The sequence below is a fragment of the Cornus florida genome, unplaced genomic scaffold (assembly GCF_030987335.1).
Source record: "Cornus florida cultivar Cherokee Brave unplaced genomic scaffold, ASM3098733v1 CherokeeBrave_3.0.0_Hap2_Chr01, whole genome shotgun sequence".
Taxonomy (NCBI): domain Eukaryota; kingdom Viridiplantae; phylum Streptophyta; class Magnoliopsida; order Cornales; family Cornaceae; genus Cornus; species Cornus florida.
In genome coordinates this window covers 119,754,217-119,767,810 of record NW_026775571.1, presented here as the reverse complement: position 1 = coordinate 119,767,810, position 13,594 = coordinate 119,754,217, and the positions used below count along the sequence as shown (strand labels likewise).

At 37.0% G+C, this 13,594-nt stretch overlaps 3 protein-coding genes across 3 annotated transcripts; all 3 read left to right on the top strand.

Annotated features, from left to right (window-relative positions):
- Positions 1 to 1,496: 1,496 nt before the first annotated feature.
- Positions 1,497 to 2,093, top strand: LOC132271258 (stigma-specific STIG1-like protein 1). The gene has a single exon (XM_059772620.1). It carries the CDS (start codon positions 1,525 to 1,527, stop codon positions 1,999 to 2,001), a length of 477 nt encoding a protein of 158 aa, XP_059628603.1. The 5' UTR covers positions 1,497 to 1,524; the 3' UTR covers positions 2,002 to 2,093.
- A 1,840-nt stretch (positions 2,094 to 3,933) lies between these two features.
- LOC132282088 (putative pectate lyase 2) lies at positions 3,934 to 5,550 on the top strand. Its single transcript, XM_059783719.1, has 4 exons — positions 3,934 to 4,644; positions 4,764 to 4,867; positions 4,975 to 5,113; positions 5,332 to 5,550. The coding sequence occupies exons 1-4, from the start codon at positions 3,934 to 3,936 to the stop codon at positions 5,548 to 5,550; spliced, it is 1,173 nt and encodes a 390-aa protein (XP_059639702.1).
- A 4,068-nt stretch (positions 5,551 to 9,618) lies between these two features.
- On the top strand, positions 9,619 to 10,380 carry LOC132282077 (uncharacterized). The gene is made up of 2 exons (XM_059783710.1): positions 9,619 to 10,083; positions 10,225 to 10,380. The coding sequence occupies exons 1-2, from the start codon at positions 9,619 to 9,621 to the stop codon at positions 10,378 to 10,380; spliced, it is 621 nt and encodes a 206-aa protein (XP_059639693.1).
- The last annotated feature ends 3,214 nt before the right edge of the window (positions 10,381 to 13,594 follow it).

Sequence of the window (13,594 nt, the reverse complement as noted above, 5' to 3'; positions counted from 1 at the left end):
AATCAGCTTCAGCGTGTTCAGACAAGTTGATTTGAATAAGGAGGCTCATCCCATCATCAGTAGTAACAAGATGTTGTCACTCCTACCTCGAGTCTCGACTAAACAATCTCATCTGAAGTCCGTGCGCTATGCTCTAATTAGATGTCTTCCAAGGCCTTTCTCTCTGCTCAAGCTCCATCAATTTCCTCAATTGAGGCGTTTAAATGTGCCTAAAAGAGTGATACTGGAAAAAGAATGATAAGCAGAATTAATACACATGAATAATTTATGTGGTTTTAATCCAAAAAGGAAAAGACCAATTAAGTTCAAATGAACGTACCTGATTATAAGTACCACTTTGTATTCACTGGACATTATGAGATCATTCACTGTCTTAACCAATGCTCGAACAGCAGAGACCAAATCTGCACCAACCAAGAAGTTTGTTAGTTTGAACAAGCTAGCTAGCTTCTTCTTAGCAAGTACATCTTATTGACTCAGTCTCTCTTTTTTCAATACATAATAAAGAGAGGTCAAGGGTTCGAGCCTTCATGGAAGTATGTGTGTGTGAGTACCAACTTTGAAAAAATAAAATAAAATTTCCCTTAAAACATTGTTTGAACTGCTTCGTAAATAGAATAGCCACTTTTCTCCGATCTACAAGGCACATCTGTTTCATATATTACTCATGCTATAAAAATTAATTATTATATACGAGTGTCTCATGTACAAAGTTATCCATATGTATATACAAATCCAACTAAAGTGCTCTAATATTTTGAATGGTGGGTTTTTTTTTTTTTTTTTCTGTAAATAAATTTTGAATGGTGGATTGAGATTCCAATAATTTTATTTCCATTAATTTAGCAATTGAAAAAGAAAATAACAAATTAAAGTATTTATAAATGTTTCACGCGATAATCACAGCTTTTTGTTTAAAAATAATACCTCTAAATTAAGAATATATATGATTGGGTTAGTTGATGAATGAGGATATAAACTGAAAATTCGTGTTTTTCATGATATATAGACTAGACCATAGGAGCTTTATTAATTCATTATATATATATATATATATATAATCTCAACAATGAAAAATAAAAAATAAAAAAATAATTTTCAAAGCTTTATAATTAGGATATATTCATAGAGAAAAAAGGGTACCTTACCTGCCAACCAATCCACAAGTTCTATATTGAGTCAATTCTCAATTGTTCCGTAACTTGGGGTGTGCTATATTTTTTCTTTGATCGAGAGCCTAACTTTTAGTTTACTACTTGAATTTATGCGTATTATGTAGCCGTTCAATAAGACCACCCCACCCCACCCCACCCTACCCCACTTTGGTTTACTTGCCTACCTATCTACAGATGAAGTCCGCGTAATTTGGTTATTGTGCCAAACTTTATCATACATTATACCATCTATAAATACCCTTATTGTCAACCTCCATTTTCCATCCTAAGACCTTCACATTCACAATTCACACTTCCTTAGCCTATTTTTCAATATTCCAAATCTCTCGATCTCTATCAACACAATAACATGAAGTGCTCGAAGATCATCTTTTTGTTTGCAACGGTTATGGCTTTGGCCATTACTGTGTCTGCAACATCAGACCACGAAGAATTGCTACTTGATGATGATAATTATGAAGTCATTGGAACCGAAACTTATGATAATCCAGCATTGCTAGAGAGCCAAAAACCAGCTTCACTTAGAGGGACTGGCCGTTTTCTTGCTCAAACATGGCGTGTCGGTGTCACAATGACATGCAACACGTACCCTAGAGTTTGTCGCGTCAAGGGCAGCCCGGGACCAGATTGCTGCAAGAAGAAATGTGTGAACGTGAAGACGGACAGGCTCAACTGTGGCATGTGTGGACAGAAGTGCAAGTACTCTGAGATTTGTTGCAATGGCCAGTGCGTGAACCTAATGTCCAACAAGAAGCACTGTGGGGGATGCAACAACAAGTGCAAGAAAAGGGGTTCATGCGTGTATGGAATGTGTAGCTATGCATAGAAACATGTATGACATATATATATGAAGCATTTGTGCAGCTATATATACCGTACTAGCTCAATTTGTGTATGTAGATACAAAGAATAAGTTAATGTTCATAACCAATTAATAAAGGATTTTGCCAATGTTTACATTATTTCTGTCCATTTATGTAATCTTAAAATTCATACACACATATATATATATAGGGTGACCTTTTCTTCATGCACACACATACACATATTTATATATGTGTGGCACTACACATACAAGCAAGTCTATATATATTCCAACACTATGATTAATCATCCATCAGACACATGAAGTCTTCTCATTTCATATGCATTGATTGATTATTAGTAAACTTTTTGGAATGACTCTAAGGAAATGAGAGCTTATCATCATACTGTTTCATTAGATTTCGAAAATTCTCATTTAGACTCAAAATGCTTTTAGAAATTTTCAAACATCTAAAATCGTGAGTTCTAAAGAGATTGGCTTACCATAGAAAGAAAAAAAAAAAAATTCAAATTTAGCATGGCTGTTAAATAGAATTCATGTTTTTAATTTTATTTTTTATATATTTAATATAGTGTTTCCTTGAAAAGTTGATTTTCACTTTAAATTATACTTAAGCATGGAATTCAGAAGCTGAACTGTTCTGTTAGTTTTATAACAATAGTATAGCTAAATTAAGTTCAACTGATCCCGTTAAAATTAAATTATTATGCACCAATTTGATGGAATATTAATAATATATAATACGTTTGATACAATAAAATGGGAAAAGAATAAAATTATGCCCTTAAAATTGTAAAAAGACATTAGATTCAATGACATTGATGTACGTATCATAATATTTTTATTAATCATTGTTCTTAATTAGGATATAAAATTCTTTTTGGCGGAGTGATGATAATAATAATGATAATAAAAATAAAAAAATAAAGAAGCTAATAATGAGAAGAATAAAGAAAAAGAAAAAAGACTCATATTATTAAAAATTATTTCATCCATATTTTTTCACATTAATATATTAGGATTTGAGTTTTGGAGAAGGTTGTATAAAGAAAAATTGATAAGACATCTTTTTCACATCAATATACGCTGAGTTTAAAAGAAGGTTGTATTTCTCGTAAATAGATTACTTAATAAATCTCTCTCACTCATAGAGGTTGAAGCTTGGTACAACTTGAAACATAAATCACACTAACTTATTTCTAGACAAAATTATCCACCTAAAATATCTAGATATTTTCAAATTTCTTTAGCATCGCAAAATTTTCGTTGCTTTGTAAAGTTATACGAACTCTACAATATTCTAAAATCTTTTGACTTTCTCTTCACAATTTCCACATAAATTTGAAAATAAATTTGATTAACTCAACTCATGTCATGCAAAGTATTACAGGATAAATATTACTGTTTAAGAAAAGAAGCAAAAAAAATAGAGTAGTGATCGAGTAAAAAAAATTAATTTGGATAAACTATGTTTTTGTTTCTAATTAGTGCAAATTCAGGAACATGAACCCACTTTCTATACTTCATAGATAGTGTAGCCTATGGTTGAAAGACATAATTAGAAACATTCTTCTTAATCCCTACCATGTCGAAGAACTGTCCGTGTTCGTAAAATATTTATTACTGTATGATACTTAAAAAAATCAAAAGTCAATACTATTTTTTATTTTTTATTTTTTCCGACCACAAAAGTCAAATTAGCTAATTTAAGCCCCAAAATTGCCGAGGTCAATCAACCATGAGCTCGTGCAACCACGTCCTACTTTAGCTCCAAATCCTAGCTAAAGAGTGATTAAAGGAAATAGTCTCAGTATCGTGGGCACCACCTTCATAATCTGCTTTACAATATATGCACATATATACACACACACACACACACACACACACTGACACAATTAATCTCAATTTGTCCCACATCTCAACCCAAAAGCCATGACCTCCCTAACCACTACCCTTCCATTGATTTTGAGTCTGCTAACCTACTATGCTTCAACCTTGCAAGCTTACTCAATAGACTACTATGTACCCAGCACTAGTCCTAAATCCACCACGAAAGTCATGAACATAATAGACTCTTGCTGGCGCAAAAACTCGAATTGGGCAACCAATCGGCGTGCCTTGGCTGACTGCGCAGTTGGCTTCGGCAAAAATGCAATGGGAGGCAAGTATGGTGCAACATATGTAGTCACCAACCCGTCCGATGACCCGGTGAACCCAAAACCCGGCACGCTTCGTTATGGTGTGATCCAAACAAAGCCACTGTGGATCATTTTTGCTAAGGACATGGTTATAACACTCAAGAACGAGCTTATTATGAATAGTTTCAAGACCATAGATGGGAGAGGGACCAAAGTGGAGATTGCATATGGACCATGCATTACAATACAAGGGGTGAGCCATGTGATCATACATGGGATTAGCATTCATGATTGCAAGCCTGGGAAGCCTGGCCTTGTTCGGAGCACTCCCATGCACGTTGGCCATCGTCGTGGCTCTGATGGAGATGCCATTGATGTGTTTGCTTCTTCCAATATTTGGATCGACCATTGCTTTCTTTCGCGTTGCAGCGATGGCCTTATTGATGTGATTCATGCTTCTACTGCGATCACCATATCTAACAACTACTTCTCCAACCATGACAAAGTAAGAGGACAATTTATCACTAACAATATATATATATATATATTGCCTTCCATATCATCTATTAATTAATTTCTAATCAGATTTTAATGATTGGTGTTTTGTATATTTTGCATTTGTAGGTTATGTTGTTTGGACATGACGATCATTATACACAAGATAAAGTTATGAGAGTTACAGTAGTGTTCAACCGCTTTGGCAGTGGTCTAGTTCAAAGGATGCCAAGGTGAGAAGAGGTTCATTATATATTTTTTTGTGTCCTATAAATATACTAATTAATTATATATATAATTAGTCTCTTATAGATGAAGTGTAATAATTAATTAATTGCAGGGTGAGGCTAGGTTACGCCCACATCGCCAACAATAAGTATGATGGATGGAATATGTATGCCATTGGTGGTAGTGCTAATCCCACCATCTTTAGCGAAGGGAACTACTTTGTGGCTCTTAATAGTCCTAATGCCAAACAGGTACATATGTGTGTGTCCATATATATATATATATACATATGTATATGTATGTGAGTGAGATGTTCTCATGACAAAATTAAGAGCAGAGCAGTATGAAACAATAAAATTTTGACCTTTTTTTTTTATTTTTTTATTTATCCATTATATTTTGATTTGAGAGTTGTGAAGTTTTTAATTAATTAATATGATATGAGTGTTATATAATTAATGTATAACAGATAACGAAAAGAGAGGTTAAAAGCGGATACAAGGATTGGAAATGGAGGTCTTCAAAGGATAAATATGTGAATGGGGCATACTTTGTTCAATCTGGTTGGGGAAGCTGTGCTCCACTCTACTCTCCAGCACAATCATTTTCTGTAGCTCAAGGATCCATGGTTCCAGCTCTAACATCTGAAGCCGGTCTACTACGCTGCACTATTAATAAACTATGTTGATTTATATATGTATATATATATATACACACACACACCTATACGTACATATACATTTTTCAAGCACGCTGTATTCATGTAATTTCCGTTTCCAATTTCCCTTTCGGCCTTATTACGGTTGCACTTGCTAAAGGTAGAATCAGTCAGTGATGTTGGCCATAAGGCTTTTCAATGTTTTAATTTCAACCTTAATTAGCTTTTCAGATCAGAGTACATAATATTACTCCAAGAAATATATATATATATACATACACATATATAGTTGTTGCAAAGTAGCTAATATGATGTATATTTGTCTAGTAGTCATGTTAGACCCTGATTATGAAGTATGGTTGTACGGTCATGGGATGATTGATTTATATATATATATATATATTTGGGTTAAACTTTGTAAACAATTTGGTGGGTGTCACAACCATTTTCATAGTTTGTAATTTTTTCATTTATATTTTCAATTATTAGCTCTTCAGATCAGAGTACATAATATTACTCCAAGAAATATATATATATATGTATATATATAGTTGTTGCAAAGTAGCTAATATGATGTATATTTGTCTAGTAGTCATGTTACACCCTGATTATGAAGTATGGTTGTACGGTATGGGATGATTGATTTATATATATATATATATATATATGGGTTAATCTTTGTAAACAATTTGGTGGGTGTCACAACCATTTTCATAGTTTTTAATTTTTTTCATTTATATTTTCAAATAGTCCCGAAATTTTTTCGATCAGTCTCCTAATTAATTTTTGTGGATAATGGTGTGGGGGAACATGATTCGTTACATGAAGCATTCTTTTTTTAGTTAAATACTTCATCATCAATATATCATGAAAAGAGAATTAAAAAATTAAGTCAGGCAAGATTAAACACCTTTAATCATAAGATCAGGAATATTGGATAGCCGTGTATTGAAGAGATGAATTTGCCTGGATATATATATATATGATAATTATGCTTAGCTACAAAGGAGACTACGACATTTGTAAGTAGTGTTTTGGTCAAGAATGTATAAGCCACAATCCAAAATGTACACCTTTAACATCAATATATGATAATTATGCTTAGCTACAAAGGAGACTATTCCTTAATGAATGGTTAATTAAGATGTTTTACCATCAACGATTTATATAAGTAAGCAGAACAGTGGGAGCTGGCAAAGGAGGAAAAAACCAAAAAAAAAAAAAAAAAAAACTGGAATGGGCAATTGTGCCAATCAGTTGATGGCCCGATGCTTACAATTTACCCATAAGTCAAAGGAAATTATCATAATTAATTTACTACTAATGTGAAAGACAAACATATAGAGAAAGTTATAGGTAAGAAGCAGTAAGACACAATTATGCTAAATTCATTTAAATCAAATTGACAATTTAAACTTATTCTTTTATCCAAATAAAGATTTAAAGACCGGTAATTATAGTTATCGAATTCAATGTATGTGATTTTGGTGATAGATCTCATTATATGATATCATCATGTAATGGGATCCACCACCCTTCTTAATAAATTGAATTTCGTTGAATTTGATCTTTAAATCACTACTATTTTTCTTAATTTAATTTATGTGAAAGTAGTGATAGATCTCATTTTGATGGTTGATTAATGAACCTTTATATTTAGTATTGCAACTAGTTTTGTTTTCTTTCCAAAATTAAAACATTTTAAGTATATAATGAGATTTGTGCTACTATTTAGATAATAAAAATACACGATAATCAATAACAGAGGTGGTCCAACCGAGAGTCAGATCATTATGTGCCTAAAATTACAATAGAGCCAGCTGTGCATAAATCGTGACAAAACTTCCACATTGATTTTTATTGCTTTTGGGTAAAATCATACGAATGACATGCTTGCGATCCGACAATCATCACAACGCCCCCCCTTCCGCATTGATTCTTATCGCTTTGGGTAAAATCATACGGCCCCTCCCCCTTTCCACATTAGTTCTTATGGCTTTGGGTAAAATCATACGGTTGATATGCTTGTGATCAGACAATCATCACAACGCCCCTACCGCCAAGGTGCCAAACCTAAAACCTACTTTCCTATTCCGAACCATATGTGTGGAGGGAAAAATCTCCCTCCAATGAGAACTGTACACATCATCACCATATAAATACCCATCACAAGTGTCAGAGGCCCATCATGTTCAAAGCCCAGTCCGAGCTCGTTGGTAGCCCAGAATCATAAGACACTAGCCCAAGGTCACAGCTAATTGATCTCTGTAGCATTGCTCAAGCCCGAAACAAAAGATCCAGCCTGTTAGCAATATCACATGGATCAGGTTACTTATGGCCCAAATTCATTGAAAGGAAATTAGTCCTATTAGAAGAAAGATACAGCAAAGAAAGAAACTACTACACAAAGAAAAATTATGCAAAGGAAGGAACTCTATTTGTAAAGAAATTCTGTAGGGAAAGAATTGGAGGACAAGCAATGCGAATCCTACCATAATTCAACTAATCTTTTGTGTATAAATAGAGGCACAGACCTCCAATAAAGGGATCAGGAAATTCTACGCTTCTCTATATATTGTTCTTGTCTATTTTTATTGTTTTTTGAGTGAGTTGTTTTATTTTTCTCAATCATTATTGGTTGAGCGAAATTTTGCTCCTACACTTTGGCGCCGTCTGTGGGAATTGTGTGCAAATATATTCCCACTCTTGTTTCAAGTGAATCTTGCAACTACCATCCAGAATGTCGAACGGAGGATCTTCAACAGATCAACAGACGAAGTTGATGCAGAAGATGCGTGAAGAGTTTCTACACCAGTTTGACGTACTTCGTCAAGCAAACGAAGCTAGCGTGGCTCAGATCGCCTTGCTTCAACAGCAGAATAACACTCTGCAAATGGCGATTGCTCAGTTGGCACCACCGCCACCACCAGGTGATACGGCAGCACCTCCTAATCAGAATATTCCCCCAGTTAACGGGCCTCAACCTAATTAGGCACGACCCAATGAGGCTCAGCCAAACGAGGCTCAGCAACAGCAGAGGGCAAGGTTCGAGGTCGTCACTTCAAACAACTTCCCTCATCGCACGCAGGACGAGTAAGTCGAGTCTAGCCATAAGCTCACGGTATGGTCCAATGGTATTCCAGATGGTGCAGGTGTTCAGGATGCCTTTGATGAGAAAAGACTCCTGAAGATTCAGACACCTACTGAGATGGCCAGAGAGCACAAAAATTCCCTGGTGAAAACTCCTTTCACTGGCGATGTGTATATGGTTGAGAGGCCCAAGAAATTTACCATGCCTTCTTTTACTCAGTTTGACGGTACGGGAGATCCTTCTCGGTACCTGGATCATTATGCCCAAAAGATGACTTTGGATGACCGTAATGACCCTTGGATGTGTAGAGTTTTTCTTACCAATTTGACAGGAGCAGCACTAGAGTGGTTCAGGAATAGGCCACACAAGTCCATCCCGGATTACGTAACTCTGTGCACCATGTTCCTAGCACAATACTGCAGAAATAAGAAGCAAAAGAAGAGTATTGCTAGCTTCTTCACCGTAAGGCAAAAGAAAGGGGAAACACTGCAGGATTTCTTATCTAGATTCAACATGGAAACCTCGGAAATAGTAGACTGTCATCTCGCGACTGCTATAGAAACATTTAAACTTATAATGATTCAGGGAACGAAATTTCATACTTCCTTGGTCAAATATTCTCCTTCCGACATGCAGACTCTCAATGCCAGGGCCCAGATTTACATCCGGCTCAAGGAAAATGTAGCCCACCGAACGCAACACGCCACCCTCGTGACAGTGGAGAATAAGCCTCGAGAGAGAATTCCAAATTCAAAATTCAGAAAAGCCAACGCGCCTCAACGCCGACCACCCAGGCACCTGAGAAGAGGCAAATGATAGAAGAAGGGTTTACACCTCTCCAAACTACCTTGGCTCGGCTCTTCCAAGAGAATAAGATGAGGTTTACAGCGCCGCAGCCAATGAAGCAACCCTTGGAGCAGAGGGACAAAAGCAAGCATTGTGCTTATCATCGAGATTATGGGCATTCAACCAATGATTGCAGATCCCTTAGGTGACAAGTGGAAAATATGATAGCCAGAGGTGAGTTGGCAGATTACCTTATGACGAAGGAGTATGTGAAGCCCCGCGAGGTCTATCCTCGCAAGGTAGAAGGTACTCAAATAAAGGTCATTCATGCAATACATGGCAGATCTGAAGATGATCAAGAGTCCGAGGAGGTATATAGATCCAGATTGAGGGCAGCCCATAAGCTCAAGAAGATATCATCGGTCAATGCTATCGCTTCGGGCAGCATCAGTATTGGATTCGGCGATGGCTACTTATCCAGAGTTCAACTCCCCCACGAGGATCCATTGGTCATCAGTCTTTTAGTGGCAAATTGCATGATCAAGAGGGTTTTGATAGACCCAAGGAGTAGCGCCAACATCATCACAAAGGCGGTCTTTGAGCAGCTAGAGATCCTGTCATCATCTATTCGACCTACCTCCAGCCTATTGATGGGGTTCGGTGGCACAAGAGTAGATCCCCTTGGGGTAATAGACTTATCCGTAACTGTGACGAAGAGGACTCTGAAGGAGAACTTTGTTTTAACAAAGATCCATCCTTCTTATAATCTCATCATGGGAAGAGGTTGGATACACCGAATGAAAGGAGTTCCATCTACCCTTCATCAGGTGATACGGTGCTTATCTCCGGATGGAAAGGAGGTTATTAATCTATGGGGCAATCAAGTAGCTGCGAAAGAATGCTATATGCTGACACAGGCCGAAGCAAAGAAGGTGTCTAGACAGCCTCAACCAAGCCTGACTCCCAGAAATATACCCAAATAGCAATTACAAAGCCCTCTGGCCAAGTATCTTAAGGTAGAGGAGGAAGAAGAAGCTGCGAAGCCTACCGAGGATACCCTCGAAGCCATAGAAGTTATCCTTGGTGACCCCCAGAAGGTCATTTATTTAGGCTCTTCTTCCACATTTGAAGAAAAGAAGCGTTAATTGATGTCATTCGGAGTAATGCAGATGCTTTTGCCTGAGATCATTCGGACATGGTAGGGATCGACCCTTTAGTCTCCTGCCATAGCCTGAAGGTGGATCCGGAGTATAAACCAGTTAAGCCGAAACATCGAAGGTTCGCCCCTGAATGTAATCACATTATAGTTGAAGAAGTGAACAAGCTGTTGCAAGCAGATTTCATCCGAGAGGTGCAATATCCACATTGGTTGTCAAACGTGGTGGTCGTACAAAAGAAGAATGGAAAGTGGAGGGTTTGTATAGACTATACTAACCTTAACAAAGCCTGCCCTAAAGACAGTTTCCCTCTGCCAAAGATAGATCAGATGGTTGATGCTACTACTGGCTACGAGAGGCTGACATTCCTCAATGTGTACTCGGGGTACAATCAGATTCCTATGAATCCAGAAGATGAAGAGAAAACTGCTTTTATTACAGAAAAGGGGACTTATTGTTACAGGGTCATGCCCTTCAGACTGAAGAACGCCTGGCCCACTTATCAACGCCTTGTTAATAAGATTTTCGACAATTTGTTAGGGAAGACGGTTGAAGCATACATAGATGACATGGTGGTCAAAAGTGTGAAGAAGGAAGACCATCCGAAGCACCTCCAGGAAGTTTTCAATACTCTGAAGAAGTACAACGTGAAGTTGAATCCTTCCAAGTGCTCCTTTGTAGTATCATCAAGTCAATTCCTCGGTCATATAGTGAATAAAAAAGGGATAGAGGAAAGCCCAGCTCAGGCTAAGGCCCTCATGCAGAATCAGTGTCACGACCCGACAATTCCAATAAAATCAGATATATCAAAATACACCAGGATTATAAAAATTGCCCCATCTTTTATACAAAGTCAATTTCCTCAACTACAAAAAAAATCTCCAAAATAAATAAAATAAATCTCGCAACGCCAACTCTTCATCCTAAGCCCGTATCTATGATCCCCATCTATCTTCAGTACCTGAAATTAGAGGGTGGTGAGACAAAAGTCCCACTAGGAAAAACCATAACAAGAATTTCATGGAGGTTTAATAAAACAGCTTCATAACATAAACATATATAGGTGAGTATAAACAAAATACATATGCATTTGATGAAAACAGTTAATAAAAACATTTGAAGCAAAACCTCCCCATGCCATTCAAGGTATAGAGAACCCTACACTGAAAAAGAATGTCCTCATTGGATCATCAAACCTCAAGTTCCGACCTTCTCTCTACAGCTCTCGGCTCCTCCGTCTACAGTCCATTTTCTCACTCTGTTTCTCTCTTTCTCTCTATTCTTCTATTCTGTTTGCTCGCTAAATTCACAAGACAAGGCATTATTTATAAAGGCAAATCCACCCCCTCACACCGCAACAGACCCACGTGCAAAAAGATAAACAAAGTCCAAGTTAAAAAGTTAGTCTGCCAAAACACTCGTTTCAAGCCAACCCTCACGTGAAGGACAAAGTTCAAAAAAACTTAAGACCACAAAAATCAATTTTGTCTCCACCTGCTCCATCACACAGCACCACACAATATATATATATATTTATACAATCAAAACATCAAACCCATTAAACCATTCCAGTGGGACCCGCCACAAACCTTACCTTATCAATTTCTTTCTTCTTTCATCAAATTAGCCCACGTGAATGAACCAAATTCACTACATACTTAACATCCAAGTGGCGGACCCCACAAGAACTCATTACCATTCATTTATCCCATTCTTCACACTCTCGGCTGCAGCTGTTCCCCACCGACATTACATATATATATATATATGTATGTATATATATATATATATGTATGTATGTAATAGGTTGCAAAAATATTAATTCAATTCTTTAAATATCTCTTTGGTGGCCCCACCAAAAATCACATTTCCAACTCCATTACTTTCTTTTCTTTTAATTTTCGAAGCCACTGTCTTCTTTTCACAAACATAATAATAATAATAATAATAATAATAATCAAATCAAATGATTGAAACCCAAAATCTCAGTCTCTAACAAAATAATTATTTTTGTCAACTTAAAAATATGAAATAAATATAAATTTAAAATTTAAAGAAAAAAATTCGGGTTATCACAATCAGGAACCAAAAAATCGTAGGGAGTTGCAAGTTCTCACCGGTCGGATCACAGCTCTCAGCCGGTTTATATCCCGATTATCAGATAAGTGCAAACCATTCTTCGATGCCATAAGATCTAAGAATAAGGATATATGGGGACCTCAGCAGCAGGTGGCCCTCAATCAGTTGAAACGTTATATGGCCGAACCTCCAATTCTATCCGCTCTAAAACCTGGAGAAGTTCTTATTATGTACTTAGCAATTTCTAGCATAGCGACAAGTGCAACGTTAATTAGAGAGGAAGGAAAGAATCAACACCCAGTCTTCTACACAAGTAAAACAATGACAGATGCGGAGACACGGTACAGCAAAGCGGAGAAAGTCATCCTAGCCTTAGTTTATGCCAAAAGGAAGCTTCGGCATTATTTTGAATCTCATAGCATTGTGGTACTCACCCACTATCATATACGGGGTATACTCTCTAAGCCGAATTTATCTGGAAGAATTACCAAATGGGCCATCGAGCTCAATTTTTTCGACATAACCTATGAGCCGAAGGTGTCGCACAAGGGACAGGCCTTAGCAGATTTTCTCCTAGAATACGAGGACACTCCCGAAGAACCAGAACTCCCTGAGCCACAGTGGGAACTTTGGGTTGATGGCTCCTCGAACCAAAAAAGTGCCAGAATTGGGATTGTTATATCAACACCCGAAGGCACCAAATTGCAGCAGTCAATTTGCTTGAATTTCCCTACTACTAACAATGAGCCCGAATATGAGGCATTACTTGCTGGTCTTCGATTGGCCAGCAGCCTTCAGGTTAGGTGTTTAAAAGTTTTTAGTGACTCACAACTTGTTATAAATCAAGTGACAGGTCAGTATCATCACAAAAAGGAAAGGATGAAAACATACAAAGAAGATGTGGAGAATGTTACACGAGGATTCGATCAAGTCGAATTCCACCAGGTACCTCATGTTGAGA